General features: G+C 36.2%; 2 protein-coding genes across 2 annotated transcripts; both read left to right on the top strand.

Moving 5' to 3' along the window:
- LOC109439442 (olfactory receptor 8K3-like) lies at positions 1–997 on the top strand. Its single transcript, XM_019719750.3, has one exon. It carries the CDS (start codon positions 26–28, stop codon positions 995–997), a length of 972 nt encoding a protein of 323 aa, XP_019575309.1. The 5' UTR covers positions 1–25.
- A 5,456-nt stretch (positions 998–6,453) lies between these two features.
- Positions 6,454–7,395, top strand: LOC109439444 (olfactory receptor 8K3-like). Its single transcript, XM_019719752.3, has one exon. The coding sequence runs from the start codon at positions 6,454–6,456 to the stop codon at positions 7,393–7,395; it is 942 nt and encodes a 313-aa protein (XP_019575311.3).
- Positions 7,396–18,882: the final 11,487 nt, after the last annotated feature.

Consider the following 18,882-nt stretch of genomic DNA (forward strand, 5'->3'; position numbering starts at 1 on the left):
CTCTTGCCCATTATAGGTTTCCAGAATGTCCTGGACGGACAAACACAATCTAACAATATTGAATGAATTCATTCTCCTGGGGATCACGGCCCTCCCTGAGCTGCAGGCACCGTTATTTGCACTCTTCCTCGCTATTTACGTGGTCTCAGTGGTGGGTAATCTGGGCTTGATCATCGTCACCAAGACAGACTCCAAGCTACAGACACCCATGTACTTTTTCCTCAGACACCTGGCTTTCACTGATCTTGGTTACTCAACGGCTGTAGGACCAAAAATGCTAGTAAATTTTGCTGTAGATCAACATACAATCTCCTATAATGGGTGTGCTACCCAACTCACTTTCTTCGGTGTGTTTATCACTAGTGAACTTTTCATTCTGTCAGCCATGGCTTATGACCGCTACGTGGCCATCTGTAACCCTCTGCTCTACACAGTCGTCATGTCACCAAGACTATGCTGGGTGCTGGTGGCAATCCCCTATCTCTACAGTGTCTTTTTGTCTTTGCTGGTCATCATTAAAATTTTCACGTCATCGTTTTGTGGCTATAATATCATCAGGCATTTCTACTGTGATTGTCAACCGTTGATATCTTTGCTCTGCTCAGACACACATGAAATTAAATTGATAATTCTCATCTTTTCAATTTTTAATTTGGCTTCTTCTCTTCCAGTCGTCCTTGTGTCCTACCTTCTGATCCTCGGCACCATCCTCAGGGTGAACTCTGTGGGAGGCAGGCACAAGGCCTTCTCCACCTGTGGATCCCACCTGGCAGTCATAGTGATATTCTATGGAACCTTATTCTTTATGTATGTGCAGCCTAAATCCAGCCACTCACTTGATACTGATCTAATGGCCTCCGTGTTTTACACGCTGATAATCCCCATGCTGAATCCCATCATCTATAGCTTGAGAAACAAAGAGGTGAAAGATGCCCTAACTAGAACCTGGAGCATGTGTGCAAATACTCTGTTTAAAATCTGCTGTAAAATATGCTAGCAACAGATTATAGATTGTCCAGTGTATGTTTTGCTTTAGCCTTGTGATGTTACCTCCATGGGATGGGCAAGATTCAATGTGTGAAAAGCATAGAAATAAAGAAAACTGTTTACTACTTTCAAACAAAATATATCACTAACAGCTGGCTGTTTTCTGCTTATACTTTAGATATTAACCTATATTTAATTTCAAGTCTGATTAGTGCCATTCCTATAGTCCTATTTACACTTCTCTTCTACTAAACATTTATTTTCGTAAAGCCAGGGATTCTGTGTATTACATTCATAGTTTTATTTGTGGTGCTTAACATGATAAAGGCATTAAAAAGGGATGCCTGATAGATTTTATATAAATGGATTCATCCAGAGAAATAAACATATACCTATTGTTAAGTTTAACAATCAAAATCCCTCTTTTGATGGGGCTTAGAGAAAATACAGAAAATAGGCAGAATGAGAAGCTAGCTATTTGAAAAATGGATGCATTAAAACTATTTAAAGAAAATGTGAAAATTTTCAAATATGATCAAAATTTTTAATTCTCAAATTGAAGATTAACAAATCCCAGATACAAGTAATATATAGACAACTATTTGAAGGCACATCATAATCAAATTTCTCAAAGTTACTGATAAATAAAAAACATAAGCAATCAAAGAAAAAAGGCACTTTGTATATTGAGGAACAAAGAGTGTATAGAGAGGACATCAAAAGCATAATCTATAAAAGTACCAATCAATACAATGGACTTCCTTAAAATTACAACAATCTACCAATCACACTCTTGGACACTCATCCCAAGGGAATGAAAACCTATGTTCATACAATCATCTTTAAGTGAATGTTCAGGGAAGTTTTACTCATCATAGTTGAAAACTGGAAAGAACCTACATGCCTGTCAATGAGTGAATGGTTAAGCAAATTGTATCATCGATACTTTGGGTACCACTCAGCAACAATAAAGGAACAAATAATTTACATACACGAAGACACAAATTAATCTCGAGAATTATGCTGAGAGAAAAAAAGCCACCCCCAAAAGATTGCAAGTGGTATGATATTATGTATGAAACATTCTTCAAATGGCAAAAATATAGTGATGGAATACAGATTAGTGATTACCAAGGGTTAGAAACAATGGCAGAGGAAGAAGAAGTGGGTGTGGTATAAACTCTGACATTTCTTTTTCTTTTTTGTAATGCAAGTGCCTGATTTAAGCTCTGATTGCCCAGGCATCCATTTTAAAGAGGCATCCACTTCAAAATATGGCTGTCGCCAATGAACGTATCACCAGCCACACCACTAGTTAAAGAGCCAGGCTGCCTTCCCCACTCAGGCTCCTTTGTTTTACAGATCATAGTTGATTTCAATAACTGACCATTTGGGCTACTTGTTTGTTTTCTCTTCTGGGACTTTAAATTCCAGTTCTTATGTTTTAAATTCACCAATAAAAAGTAAGTCCCGGCCCCCACCCTAAACTGCAGTAAAAGCTGAACCCTAGGTCCCTTCTGGGGCTTTAAATTCTAGTTATTATGTTTTAAATTCACCAATAAAGAGTGAGCCCCCGACTCCTACTCTGAACCCTAGTAAAAGCTGAACCCTTGATCCCTACTCTCACTCTCTCTTTCTTTTCCCAGGACTTCCCTCTGTGGCCCAGTTACACGTGTAATTTCAAGGTCTTGTAAATAATAAACCTGTATCTTTTCAAAGTTTCCTTGAGGTTATTGATGAAGGATGTCTTGCAATCATAAAAACCTCTAGGACTGGTCCAGACACAACATAGATTATTAATAGGCTAAGGCCAGTACAAAACATGTGGCTATAAAGGGGTAGCCAAAGGGAACTTTGGTGATGGAATAATCTGTATTGGAGTATGTTTGCACAGGACAGAATAACTGAAATGGTGCAATATGCAGTAAAGGAAAAAACAAAAACAAAACAAAAGAGAAGTGGGAACCAGACAGATGATGGAAACTCACAATGAAATGAAAAGTAATAGTAACGAATTTCTGTCCCTGAGGGCACAGGAAAAACAACATGAGCAACAAATCAAGGAAGCAACACCTATTTGCATGATGTATTATTTCAATTCCCTATTTAAATGTATTATTTAATTCCGTATTAAAATAACACGACAGTATTTAGACATCTCTACACTATGTCACTCATGCGAGGAAACCACTATATAAATGCACCCTTTTGATGGTCATGCCCATCTATAGATACAATACTGTAGTGTAGAGTCTGTGTGGTACAAAAGGAAAAGTTAACCAAGAGTGAAAATGGAAGGAGGGAGGGAGGGAGGGAGGGAAGAAGAAAGGGAGGAAGGGAGGGAAATTTGGTTGAAATGAGAGACAAAACATAGTGAATACAAATTGTCACTGACAATTAAAGGACAACCTCCAGACACCACTAGTGCTCTCAAATACTTTAGGGACAAACAACAAATTGCTTGGCATCTCCTCAGGGAGAATCTCAAAAGGCTAAAAGAAAATCCATAAATTGTTCTCACTAAGCCATGTAAGAAATACATGAAAGAGTCAAGAGAGAGGCTTCATTACAGGTAAAAAGGTAGAATATTTGCTGTGGTGTCTTATGTTATTAACACTGACAATGTTTCAGTGACATACCCAAAGCTCACCTTTAATTCAATGACAAAGCCCTAACAAAATGCTGCCACTTCCGATTCAGTTCTCTTTGCTTTCTACTCCATGATGCCTGAGAAGGACTAGGACTCCTCTCCTTTTTCATCATATTAATGTTTTTGAGTATTTTCACGTGCGTTGACAGACTAAATGTTAAAGGGCATCCTAGAAACATCAGCATACTGTTGTTTATAAAGTATTTGCTGCATATAATTATATCTGTAGTGCACGCCAAAACTGAAAGCATAACTAAAGAGACATAACTTTTTAAAAACTGGCAAAATTATAATAAGAAGCTTTAGGTATCCAATCGGTTATTTTGATGTCTTCCAAATTCTTAGTTATTTAGTGGCTCTAGGCTCTTTTATTTTCGTGGCCTCAATATAATTTAATATTTAATGATTATTTAAATCAATGTACAAATATGATTCTTTCCAGATCTGTTGATGAAGCAAAAGGGGATTTCCACCTCACACTGAGATGTAAAAAGTGTTATTTGGATAGTAGAACACTTTTACGTACCCGTTTTATGGTAATTGTACAATGTTCAGCATGTTTTTCAGTTTCAACTGGAATCTGACAGAAGGCAGATATAGTTATCTCAAAGAGTATAGCTTTTTAAAAAAAATAACAGTTGGTATTCAACAAAGATGTTAAACTATGAAAAAGCAATTTGGGGGCAGGGGGTGGTAGATGAAGGTAAACGGGATCAAATATATGGTGATGGAAGGAGAACTGACTCTGGGTGGTGAACACACAATGTGATATGTAGATGATGTAATACAGAATTGTACAATGGAAACCTATGTGATTTTACTAACAATTGTCACCCCAATAAACATTAATTTAAAAAAAATGCAATTTGGTTCTTTCCATAGGACACTAAGACTTGTGAGAAAAACAGTTTTATCTTTCCTCACCTTACAGGAAAATTTGAACTTACCAAGTGTGATTTTTCTCAACCTTTCATATTTGCAAAACAAAACAAAAACAAAATATATATTGTTTTTTATTACATTTACTGAAGATATTTCTCTAAAATTACTACTATTGATGCCATTTTCGCACTTCCTGTATAAGAAAGGCGTGTGCATCAAGGCAGGATAGGCTATCAGGAGGTCACAAAATTATAAGCAATATTTTACGTGACTTAAATGCCAATCTCATGTAATAACTGTTATATTTAATGCTATGAAAATCTATGTTTTTATTTATGTTTCTTTTAGATCACTCAGAGACTGCTGTCACAGTAATTTTCATCGTAAACAGTATTATTTCTATTTTTTTAAAGGAAGCATTCATGCTCACCATATTTTGAACCTAATAATTTTCTTACCCTAATCTGTCATCCACCACTTACTCTGGTATATTTTTAATCCATGTATTATTAGGGATATTCAGATACATTTTTTGATTACATAAAATGTTTATTTGTGTTTTGTATTATATCATAATTTGAAGCCATTACTATTGCCTTAAGGTGTAGAAGAATTTAAAGTAACATTCAAGAATCCATGTATATCTATCTCATCTTTAGTGTATTTTATTTCACCTCTATAGCATTGTGTAACATAGTGACTTTAAACTACTATATCCAATGAACACATGTTCAAAGTTACATTAAAGTGTACAGTATCTCTTTATCCAAAGGGAGTTTTTATGAATCTTCATTGTATGAAAACAATGCCAATACTTCCCTCACAGGATTGTTGGGAGGGATGAATGAAGATTAAATGATCCAAAGTATTGGTTTTGTGTATGAGAATAAAGAGTTATGGATAAGTTAAATTTTTGCCCGAAGTAACCCTTTGTATATACCATAAATGGAGATATAACAGATTATATCTATATACTCTTATGTCTCATATGTTTCTGCGTATAAAGACAAATAATTCGCACTGCCATCTATTACAGTTTTCTTATTTTTCCACGTGTCCAATTTCTGTCAAGTGTGCTAACTGTTTCAGCCTGTATCACCTGTAGGCGTAAAAGATTTTGTAGGACTATGTGTTGAAGTAGTGGGTTCTGTACATTTTTGGAATTTGTGGTTTTAAATTTTTATTATATTTGTACAATACAATTTATTACGTAATTGGCAAATGCATTGTCATGTTATTAAATTTAATTTATAAGTGTCACTATGTGATTGCGATTATATAAATGACTAAAGAAAACTTTAAAGAATAGCATCAAAATAATTTGTATTTGTAACACCCAAATTTTTAACATAGTTTTAACTTTTTTCTTATTTCCTTTATATATCTATGTCTATATATCTATATCCAGATCTATATATTTATATGTATCTAAGCTATATACTGTATACCTATTTATGTATCTATTTATCAACCTATCAATCATCTTTATCTATCTATCTACCTATCTATCTATCATCTATTTATCTAATCTATCTGTACCATCCTGGTTTCTTAACCTTGGCACCAATGATATTTTGGATTAGATACTAAGTATTGTAGAATGTTTAGAAGCTTAACTGACCTTCAACCCTGCATGCCAGTTGCACCCTACCTCCCAGATGTTACAGCCAAAATGTCTTCTACATATTGGCCAATCTCATTGGTTAGTAAAATACCTCCAGGTGAGAACCACTGGCTATCTCTGTCTCTATCTTTATTTATGTATACTATTATTTGTGGAGGATGGGTTTATTTTCATATATCCAAAATTGGAAAGCTTGGATGTATCTTATTTATACTAGTTTTGCATACTAAAAATCTCCCAGATAGTAATACACAAAATCTATTGACTGTGCTGATGTCTCTTTCCACAATAGGTTTCCTGATAAGCCTGCATGGAAACACAAAACCTAACAGTGATAAAAGAATTTATTCTCATGGGGATCACAGACCGCCCTGAGCTGCAGGCTCCATTATTCGGGCTCTTCCTCGTCATCTATGTGAGCTCAGTGGTGGGCAACTTGGGCATGATCGTCCTCACCACGATGGACTCCAGGCTACAAACACCCATGTACTTCTTTCTCAGACACCTGGCTTTCACTGACCTTGGTTATTCAACAGCTGTGGGACCCAAAATGTTAGTAAATTTTGTTGTGGATCAAAATACAATCTCCTACTATTTTTGTGCTATACAGCTAGCTTTCTTTCTTGTGTTTATTGTTAGTGAACTTTTTATTCTATCAGCAATGTCTTATGACCGCTATGTGGCCATCTGTAACCCTCTGCTCTACCCAGTCATCATGTCACAAAGGATATGTCAGCTGCTGGTGGCAATCCCCTATCTCTACAGCACGTTTGTTTCTCTTCTAGTCACTGTAAAGATTTTTAACTTGTCCTTCTGTGGCTACAATGTAGTCAGTCATTTCTACTGTGACAGTGTCCCCTTATTATCTTTGCTCTGCTCAAATACGCATGAAATTGAAATGATTATTCTGATTTTAGCTGGTTTTGATTTAATTTCCTCCCTTCTGATAGTTCTTGTGTCTTACCTGCTCATTCTTGAGTCCATCGTCAAGATGAACTCTGCTGAGGGTAGACACAAGGCTTTTTCTACCTGTGGATCCCACCTGACTGTGGTCATAGTATTCTATGGGACTTTGATATTTATGTATGTGCGACCTGGGTCCAGTCATTCCTTTGACAGTGATAAAGTGGCTTCCATATTTTACACCCTTGTTATCCCCATGTTGAATCCCTTGATCTATAGCTTGAGGAACAAAGATGTAAAATGTGCACTACAAAGGGTGTGGAAAAAACTACATAGTCTTTTTTCTTAAAGTTTACATACAATACGACTCATAAAATAGCTTATGGACTTTAAATTTTTCTCTATGTACCTCCGAAGAAATAACAAGCACAAACGGGTTTGACATATGTTTATTGATTGTTTTGTATATGCTATGCACTTCTAATTGCAATACAAAGGTTAATGAACAAAAGAGTAAAATTGTTTGCCCTCCTTGAGGAAGAAAGATGGTTTATACGCATAAATTAAATAAATGTTATCGTAGAGTAGAATGTGTTAGGTGGATATAGACAGAAAACAAATCTGTCAAAGATTCTGGTACTTTTCTCATCTCTCAGGATTAAATTATTGTGTGTGTGTGTGTGTGTGTGTGTGTGTGTGTGTGTGTGTGTGTATAAGCCCTTTTCTTTCCTTTGGTTTTAGTCTTCATATACTTCCCTGCTATGTTTTAGAATTGTATTTAATAATAGTTATGTCTCTGATATCTGATGATTTGAAGTACTCAGTCTTATTACTCTGCTCAAATACCCCTCTTCTAAACACTGGTATCCTACTTTTTCCTCTCAGGGCCTCTCTCCCATCTATGAATCTATTAACTAGCCATACTTTATAGTTCAGCGATCCATAGGTTCTTATTGGCACCTGATGTGTCTTAATCAGTCAATGTTACTGATATTGGAGGATACTCAAATTAAGATATATCTTTGAGACCCCCCAGAAGCTCCCAGGTTTGTTCTGTTTTATCCCCCAAGTGGTTCTTGCTTAATAACTGGCTGTTTGGTTTGGAGATTGCAATATTTCCTATCCCTTTGAAAAAAAGTAATTATCCATGTTTAAAAGTTATGTTCCAGGTGGTTTTGTATCCTTGCCTAAGCAGACTATTCTATTATAAATTAATTGTGCCTCTATTTTCTTAGGTTACTATTTCCCAATTTTGATCATTATTGATTACGCACTGTGTTTTAACTGACTTTCATCGTTTAACTGCATTGATTGATTATCCTACTTGTGGGAAACAAAGGGAAATAATCTTGTTTGCGTGATGCCATATTTCTACTGTAAGTGAGGCCTGATACATGACAAGGACATAGTTATCTTCCTTTTTACATAGTTGTTCCACGTTACTCTCCACAATTTCCCACATGCTTACTTTTATTTTTATTTTCCTTTTGCTTGCTTTTATTCTTCTTAATATTTCTGGGATTTTATTGAAGCTATTAGCCTACAATATTCGCTTTGTTCATCATCCTGCAATACAGTTCTGTTTAGCCAATGCATATTTAATAAAAATATTTCATTGGAATAAAATGTTAAAAGTGTATGATACAAAGCAACCAAGATACATGCAGTAGGAGTATGGGTATACACTATGGTACAACCAGACAACGGAAAATTATTCAGCACTAAAAAGAAAGGAGCTGTCAGGCCATAAAAGGATAGCGTGGAAACTTAAACGCATGTTGCTAAGTGAAAGAAGCCTATCTGAAAAGGCTGTCTACTGTATGATTCCAACTATATGACATTCTGGAAAAGCTAAAACTATGAAAACAATAAAAAGGTTAACGGGGATTAGGACATAGGGAAAAATGGATAGGAGGTGCATGGAGGATATTCAGGGTAGTAAAAACACTTTGTATGAAACTATAATTGTGGATACAAGCCATTATATATTTGGCTTAAACCCACCAAACATACAATACCAAGGGCGAACCCTGATGTAAAGTATGCAGTTTGGGTGAAAATGATGTGCCATTGTAGGTTCATTGATTGTAACAAATGCACCACTATGGTGGAGGCTGTCAATAATGGGACGAGGGAGACTTTACATGTGTTGGGGCAAGGAATATATGGAAAATCTCTGTCCTTTCATCCCAATTCTTCTGTGAACAAAATTTTTTCTAAAAAATAAAGTCTTAAATACAAAAAAAAAGTGCGTGATACAGTGTCATGTGAAAATAGATATTATCAAAGTGTTGATGCAATTAAAAAGAGCTTTTAAGGGGGCCAGCCCGGTGGCTCAGGCAGTTGGAGCTCCGTGCTCCTAACGCCAAAGGCTGCCAGTTCGATTCCCACATGGGCCAGTGGGCTCTCAACCACAAGGTTGCCGGTTCAACTCCTCGAGTCCCACAAGGGATGGTGGGTTCCACCCCTGCAACTAAGATTGAACACAGCACCTTGAGCTGAGCTGCCGCTGAGCTCCCGGATGGCTCAGTTGGTTGGAGTGTGTCCTCTCAACCACAAGGTTGCCGGTTTGACTCCCGCAAGGGATGGTGGGCTGCGCCCCCTGCAACTAGCAACGGCAACTGGACCTGGAGCTGAGCTGCGCCCTCCACAACTAAGACTGAAAGGACAAAACTTGAAGCTGAACAGCACCCTCCACAACTAAGATCGAAAGGACAACAACTTGACTTGGAAAAAAAATCCTGGAAGTACACACTGTTCCCCTTCTCCAATAAAATCTTTAAATAAATAAATAAATAAATATGGACACTGATACCATGACTCTCCTGGAGGCATTTGCTAAATTTATAACTTTACAAGTGAGATTCAATTTATTTAAAAAGGTGCTAAGCCTTTGGGCTTATGAACAATGCAGAATCCACTAAAACCCAAGTACACATCTCGTATCTGAAAAACTAACATTCTCATTAAAATCCTAACAAAATAAGTCTGCTTATCAGCAAACATTATAGATAAACTTGCCCACCATGATCTGGCACCTTGTTAGAAAAAAGAGAAAGCTTCATCTGAGAATTAGTAGCAACAACCTTTCCTCACGGGGGTTGAAATTTGGATTTTGCTGTTTCCACAAATGAGGAGGCTTCAAGCTGATTAACTAACATAGAATAGAGTGGTCTGAGATGGTAGCACTGTGGAATTGCTAACAGACTAAAGCTTCCAGGATTGTCACAGAGAATGTTCTGTTAAACGTGAACTTGAACATCTGAAACTAATTAAAAAAAAAAAAAAAAAAAAAGCTTAAGGGGAAAAAAACAGTAGTAGAGCTATCATTTGAATCTATGCATTCTGACTCCAGAGCTCAAGCTCTGAACCATGGTAAGAAAAGACAGAAAATAATAAAACAGAGACATATAAATAAAGTTAAAAAAAAAAAAAAGTGAACTTACCATCCAGTTGCAAAATACAATGAGAAAAACATGTCTCCAAATTCAAGAGTCTAGAAAGCAATAACTATATTTAAAATGTTTTTTAAAAAATAAAAGTAAAATAGATAAAAGGGAAAAAAGCAAACTGAATAAGCCCTTTACCAGAAAGACCAGGGTTACCGGCTGACTTACTGACAATGGTCTAAGCAAGAAACCAGGAAGAATTAATAGATGAATGAATGAATGAATGAATACCTGTGAGAAAATCTAGCTAGTCCAAAAGAAGTTGTGTCTTGGTATAGAAAACAAATGTAGCCCACTGCTGTGAGAGGGATTAGGTCATAATAAGTAACGTTTTTGGGGAAGAGATGTTGAAGTCAGCCATGAACAAAGTTTTTTCAGTATCATAGAGAAAGCAGCAGGAAGCCATTCTCCATCGCTCTGCAAGTGCCCACCCAAACCGGCTCACACTGACAGAAGCTAGTCTAGCTAACCTGAGTCTGCACAGTTAGCAGCCAAGTGAACCTAAACTGGCCTCCAGAGCACAGTGGAACCAAGATTCATGGAACTCAAGAAACAGAACTGCCGCTGTTTGCTATCCAGAGCCTATTAAATATTGAGAGGTCAGTCAATACTGAAGTCCCAGTGCCCGACCAAATATGGACGCATATAGGACTGACCAATCAAACTCTGTCAGAATGAAATTACTTTGTTCCCATCTGCCCCCTTTCACATTCTTTACCTTAGATGGCTTAGTTCCAAGACTATCTAATCAGACCCTGAATTAGAATTAATGCATATGCATAGTTCCTCCTCACCTAATTCTTCAAATTGGCTTCAAGCCTTTGTTTGTAGGGTTTTGGGTTTTCTCCATTTCCTGTTTGGTTGTCTCATGAAGTAAACACTTTCCCCACCGCATACGTACTCTATTATTTGTTGATTGACTTCTCAGCGCGTCTTGCATATGAACTTGGGTTCAGTAACAATGTTAAGTTGCTTATTTCCCACCCACCCTCCAAACTGTCTTGGCAGTATTATTATCCACTTATCACCACTGATTGTGACATCAAGCATGACCAACCCTGTTCTGTCAAGCACAGGGAAAGTTGCTGTTATTAGGATTTTTTTTTTTTTTAATGAAACCTATAAAGGAGGAAAAAGAGAAAAACATGTGATGGAAAAAAAGATTAGAAAAGCTTTCCCATATTTCCATGGTAAGCTGAGTAGATGCTACTATATTCATAGGAGATGCAACTGAACATTGATCACCAGGGGGTATATAAAGGCAATGGGTAAGTAACCCACAGCTAAGCAATCGTAGAATCCTGAGAATACATTGTTAAGGAGCTGGACATTTCTACAGTTTAGATCCATGTGTAACTACATGTAAATTTCCCTAAATTCTTATACGTGTGGAAGTCACAGAGGAGGACAGCATGAGTAACATTTATGAATGGAATGTACTGTCTTATATTAGATTTTACTCTCAATAAGGTTGTACTGGACATTGTCCAAGAGTGATGGGATCTCAGCTCAGAAAACACTGCAATCGAGGCAATCATTATAGTAACACATTGCATTGCAATAATTGTTACAGGTTTGTCATATGAAAGGATAAGGCATATATTATTACTCATTTAAAGATGAGATATTAATTTCAAATCTTCTAGTTATCAACCATGTGACTTTGGGCAAAGTACATGGTTTATCTAAGCTTGATGTCCTTTGAATATGAGAATAGTATTATCTATCTCACATAAACTAGTGATGTATTTTTACCCCAGTGCTTACTACATATTTTTATTTCAATAATAATTTTTTTTAAAATCCTGTGATGATAATGTCATTTATAACTTTATCATGATTTTGGAACTGTTCTGTTTTACTGGGATAAGGTTGATGTGACAGCATTTTCCATAGTTACTTTAATCATTGACTCTAAGTGAGTACCTCTACATCATGTAGGTCTCCATGATCTCTGCAGAGATCATTTATGTTGTTTTGTTCCCTTCTTTCTACCGCCCCTTACATTTTCTCATTAGAGAATATGTAGGGTGTCCTGGGTAATTAGCAGGCATCATGAGGCAATTTTTTTAAATCTCTCTGATGATTTGGGCATCATCTCCTGAATGAATTACATACCACTTTCTCTCGGAGCATCTCAAAGAGGGAGGAGAAACATAAATTCTCCCTACTTAAAGAAAAATTAAAGTGATTTAGGAGAAGAAAGTCCAATTCTTCATCAAAGGTGAGGGGAAAGGATTTGTGTTGAGTTTGATTATCACCTAGGTGTTGGTAATTTTCCACGATTCCTGGCTTCTAACCATGAACACTCTTATGGTCACTGATAGTTGATTCTTTATATGGCACCACAAAAAAAAATCATTTTCCCCTTTGTTAGCTGGGGTTCCCTGGGGTAGAATACTATTTTTAGGACATTAAATCCTATGAATTCACCAGCTGTCATACATCCATTAGATTTGTGAGAGTTGATAGTGGCATTTGGATACTGCAAGTAAAAAGGAAGTTGGAGTTTCTGAAAAAATCATCACTGATTTCATCCATTAGAATCCCTTAAGGTTAGGCTTTCCAGGTATAATACAGGATGCCCAGTTATATTTGCATTGCAGCTAAACAACAAATAATTTCAATATATGTTATGTAATATTTGATAATTATTATTTTATATAAATATAATCAACGTGATTTTTGCAAAGAGTTTTAATATAAGTATTACCCATGTAATATTTGATAAACTGCAAATAATTTTAATATAAGGATATATGTTATATCATATATATATAATGTATGAACCCCATGATGAACTTGTAGATATTTTAGTTGTTTTTTTTTTTTTTCCCCTACTGGCTACTTTCTGCTTGGTTTGTATTTTCAGAGTAGGTTTTACAAACTGACTGTATGTACACTTAAAAATCTTTTAATAGGATATATTTCATATTAAGTATTATTACCACAATAAAACTAAAATGTAAATTTCAAAATAAAGAAGAATAATGAACAGGATAAAAGAGACCAGATATCTTCAGAGGGAGGTGATAACTGACACTAAAAATGGAGATAAACTCAGTAAGCACTAGAATAATTCTTATCAAAGGATTGAAGATTTCAATGTGGTAGGATTGGTACTAGGATCAGGAATTCCTTTGCTTAACCAGCGCATTATCTATTCTCCTGAAAAACCCAGGATAGCAGCTCTCGCAACACTTGGTTCTTACTTGTGAAAGAGGAAGGGACCTGAAAGCAGAGTGGGATCAATGGAGAAACAGCAGACAACTTCTAGGAGAGACGGGGAGACATGGCTCCCCCAATGCCCACTACTGCCTCCCCCGGTCCCTCCCATCCCCATTCCCTGGATCAGACTGGCTAAATGGACACCCCAAATTAGCTGATTCCTAGAATTCTGCCAACTGCCACAGGGGGGCTCACGACTCAGTTGCTCCAAACTGTAGGTTTGGGCCTTGTGGTGGGTTCCCAGCAGTTTCTCCCTGGTAGTTGTGCAACATAACCCTGAGCATCACATTACAGGATTCTATCTTGTATTTTAACTGGTTGAATATTTTGAACTTCAATTACTCCTTCATTTGAAAATCTGCTTGCAGATTTCTATATGTTCATTGAAGAGAAACCCAGTAGGAGAGGAAGGGAATACAAGTGGATTGAGCTAAAGCAGCTTCACTATCTTCAATCAGAGCAGTTCCACTTTGTTTTACTGACTTCTCGTGTAAGTTTTATGAAATGAAGAGGTCAGAAATTCCACAAAACCGTTAAAAGAATGACTGGATAATTGTAAGCTGACCAACTACAGATATCACACGGGGCAGGAAGACTTTAGAGTTCCAAAATCTAGAGAATAGAGTCCTCCTTTGACACCTGGGCATCCAGGAGAGATCACAGAGATAAAAGCTACTTTAGACTCTTACTCATATAGTTGAAAATAAGCCTCAATATGAGCCATCTGATCCTTGTTTAAAACATTTCAGATTCTTTTAGGAAAACAGAAAAATGTCACAGCACTCATTAACACAAAATTCACAATATTCCACATCCAATCCAAATACTAGACATATGTAAAAGCAGGAACATGTGACCCCACCCAGGAGATAATTATCATAGATCTTGAAATAACAGTGATGATAGAATTATCAGGCAAAAGACTTGAAAACATATTATAGATATGTTCATAGTGTAATCCCTGATATTTGTGTTTGTTTTTTATTTCTTTTTGTAATGCAAGTCCTTGAATTAATTCTGATTGCCAAGGCATCCATTCCAAAGAGGCATCCACTTCAAAGACTGCTGTCTTGAATAAACACATTGCCAGCCACACAACTAGATCAAGAGCCTGGCCCCCTCCTCCCACTGAGGCTCCTTTGTTTTGGACATCTTGGTTGATTTCAATAACTGACCATTTGGGTTACTTCGTTTGTTTTCTCTTCTCGAGCTTTAAATTCTCGCTCTTATGTTTTAAATTCACCAATAAAGAATGAACACAGGGGACCCTAGGCTCCACCCTAGAGCCCAATAAAAGCAGAATCCAAAACTCTGCATGCTGTGTATACCTGCAACCTCACTGTGTGGCCCCAGATGTGCTATTTAATTTCCAGGTCTTGTAAGTAATAAACCTGTATATTGTTAAAGTTTCCTGTTGGTTATTGTTTAAGGACATATTGCAATCATAATAAGAACCACAAGGGCTAGTCCAGCCACAACATTTGATACTGATAGGCTGAGATGGGTACAAAACAATGTTCAATATACTGACTGATTTAATAAAAACACTAACATTTTGAGGAGACAAATGAAAGATTAAAAAATAACCAAATGGGACTTCTAGGAATTAAAATACAATGGTATAGACTAACAAAAATGTTTTGAATGAGAGTAGTAGCGGATTATACACTGAAGAAATGATAATGTAACAATGAAATGCTTGCTATAGATATACTAACTGACTACAGGAATTCTGCTTGAAGCTGGAGTGTTTTGCAAAACAGCCCCTTGTCAGAAGGAAGTGGAGGAAATGTGCGAAAAACACTGTTTATCAAAGATTTATAGGAACCTCAGGACCCGACTCAGACCCATCAGGAACAAAGAAATTTGAAGATTTTGAGCTCTTTCTTGGATCCCACCTCTTGTCCTTCCCCTTCCCCTTTCCCTGGATATATAGGGCAACGGCACTTGGGGAGCTCTAAAGATGGATTCGAGAACGATTGAAAGCTCACACCTTCTCGGGTTGGTGCTTTCTTTTCTTTCCTTTCCTTTTCTTCTTTTTAAATTAAAGTTTATTGGGGTGACAATTGTTAGTAAAGTTACATAGGTTTCAGGTCGGTGCTTTCTTGATCAATAAACCTTTCTTTACTCCAAACTCTGACTTATTGGATATTGGCCCTTTTGAAGCGCCAGGCACATGACCCTTGTGACAGAAACAACAATATACTTAAACATATCACAATAGAGGCTACCCAAAGTGAAGCCAGAGAGAAACTAAAATACTAAATAAATACCATAAACATATTCTCAGTGATCTGTAGAATAATAATAAGATACATATTGTACATTGAAAGGTACATCCAAGTTGAAAGCAGAGATTATATGAGGCAGGAAAACTATTGGAAGAAATGCTGGCCGATTTTGTTTTTCAGATTTATTTTTTTATTTCAATTTTTTAATTAAATTTATTGTGGTGACATTGGTTAATAAAATTACATAGGTTTCAAGTGCACAATTCTATAATACATCATGTTTGTTTCATTGTGTGCTTTGACCCCTTTGTGTTTTGACCCAAAGTCAAATTCCTCTGTCACCATATATTTGGCCCCCTTTACTCTTTCTATCTCCCCCCTCTTCCTTTTCTGTCTGGTGACCACTATACTGTTGTGTGTGTCTGAGTTTCTGTTTGTTTGCTCATATGTGAGACTTAAAATTGAAAGCAACAAACAAAATGGACAACCAAATTTAGTTTTTTTAAAAAACCAATAGTCCCAAAGATAAAAGAAGCTAAGGTAACTCTAAGCAAAATAAGCACAAAGGAAATTATACCAAAACACATCACAATTAAATTTCTAAAGACCAGTGGTAAAGAGAAATCCCTAAAAACAGATAGAGATGAAAAATACTTTATTAACAGATAAAGAAAAGATTTACAGCTGATTTAGTTGCGGGTACAAGTCATGAGACATTGTCTTATGTCAATTTATAATTTTATATTCAGCAAAAATAGCCTTGGTTAAGTGATGTTATATTATCGAATGTTGCATACTCTTTTATTAAAAAGTCAATTTCATTTACTACTACATTTTGTGTGTGTGTGTGTGTGTATGTGTGTCATATACATAATATGTGCATGAAATAGTGTAACTGAGACACTGACAAAGGCATAATTATGATTTCCAGAAATTAGTGATACTACCTAATTTATTTATTCAGTTAGACCCAGGCACAAAATACTTTTGACTTTTCCTAATGAGACATTCCAAGAATAATTAACAGAAATCCAGAGCACTCTCCCTTAGGTAATTACATACATTTTTTTAATCCTTGAATCAGATTAAAACTTTAACGAAATGAGTCTCCAGAGAGTAGAAAAACACTTAAATACATTGTCCAACAACAAATCAGGATTAAAAGGGTAGGAAGTGAAAGCAGATTCTCCACTAAGGTGAGTAGAAAACGCTGGTTTGAAAGTTTCTTGGGTCATAGAGCTTACATTGGATCACACCAAGGATCTTGAAAGGTATTATGCTCAGCAAAAGTGTTTTTGTTTGTTTGTTTCTTTGCAATATACATTTCTGTCATCAATAGAATTAATGTGTACTATGCAGTAGATTTGGACCATCTTCATTTTGAAATGAACTTACTGCTTCAGGCATCTATTTTAATAAGGGTTTTTGTCTATTTACCAGGCGTCCCTTCTATCCCACTTTTCATTTCCTAGCTACTCAGGGTGAACTTAATATAAAGGAAGCATTGTGTTTATAAGAACATATTCTGAAGACATAATGAGTTTATTTGAATCCTGACTCCACCATTTATTACCTGAGTGACCTTGGTTAAATTATTTCCACACACAGAAACCTTGAGAGTTTCTGTGACTCTCAAATGGATATGGTAATACTACCTCCTTCCTAGAGCTATTGTGTAGGTCACTTGAGTTAATATCTGTAAAGTGCTCAGAAAAGTGCCTGGCACATAATGAGTTCTCTATCAGTGCTTGATAATCATTTGTAGTCCTCTGTCCACTGGGCCTTTTTACACACATCTCCATTAAGAATTCATGAATAATCAGAATGGCCAAGTCCATTTTATGCAAAACAGAGATATATGATCAGAAGATAATTAGAAGTGATTCAATATGCAGAAATAATATGTGCTAAATGAGGACTAAGATATTAATAACAAAATCCTAAAACGATCATATCATAGCATTAGATTTTGTATTGAGTAAACAAGCTGAACTTATAGAAAGAAGTGCTGAAAAATGTGGTCAGATTTTTCCTAGTCACCACCTGACTCCTCACTCCACCAGCAGTTTTAGGTCTTTTTATGCCTTGCTACTTTAAACAGACAATGATGATTGTCAATAATGTAAGTTATATGGTTTAGGTGTCAATGATTGTTTACAGGTTAATTACTTGAAATTTTTAAAAAGCTGCAAAATAATAGATAGGTCTTTTGACATACTTAAAATGACTTTGGATCCAAAATGTAGGACATAAATATCTGTATCAAAACAACCATGTCAAAATATCTTGCCCCATTAAAGCACACTTTACCAAAATGTCAATGAATGTGTGTTTTATGTCAGTCTCCGCCTATGAATAGTGATGCTATCAACTAGGAATGCTTGAGGGCACATACCTCTGGCCTTAATACTTGTGACAAGCCCCCAGACACATCCCACCAGAAAGCATAAGGACCTGGGGTTCTGCCTTTATTGGGGCTAAGGGTGGAGCGCCTAGGTTTACTCTTTATTGGTGAATTTAAAACCTGAGACCAAAATTAAAGTGTGGGAAGGGAAAAGCAGTATTATTCAAGCATCAGTTGTATAGGTCACCCCGGAGCTTTGTGAAAGGGAGCTTTGCAGGTGGTGCACCTAACTCTTTATCTAATTATGTAGCTGGCAATACATTTATTCCACATGGATGTCATTGAAATAGATGTCTCGGCAATCAAAAGCTTAATGTCAGAAACTTACATTATAATCAAATAAGCTAGTTGTCAGGTATTTACACTAAAATATATGGTTTTGGCCTGATGGAAAGAGGAGTCTCTATTTATAATTTGACATGAAGAAAACATCTCATACATCATGCATTAAATTATTTTAGAAGATAACATCTCAAATCTAGTAAGCATTGATTTTATACCTTATACAGGTTACGAAGAACTAT

Source organism: Rhinolophus sinicus, chromosome 14, assembly GCF_057876585.1.
Source record: "Rhinolophus sinicus isolate RSI-liver-muscle chromosome 14, RSI-T2T, whole genome shotgun sequence".
Taxonomy (NCBI): Eukaryota; Metazoa; Chordata; class Mammalia; order Chiroptera; family Rhinolophidae; genus Rhinolophus; species Rhinolophus sinicus.

Coding starts and splice junctions, on each gene's coding strand:
- LOC109439442 (XM_019719750.3), top strand. CDS start 26: ATGTCCTGGACGGACAAACACAATCTAACAATATTGAATGAATTCATT.
- LOC109439444 (XM_019719752.3), top strand. CDS start 6,454: ATGGAAACACAAAACCTAACAGTGATAAAAGAATTTATTCTCATGGGG.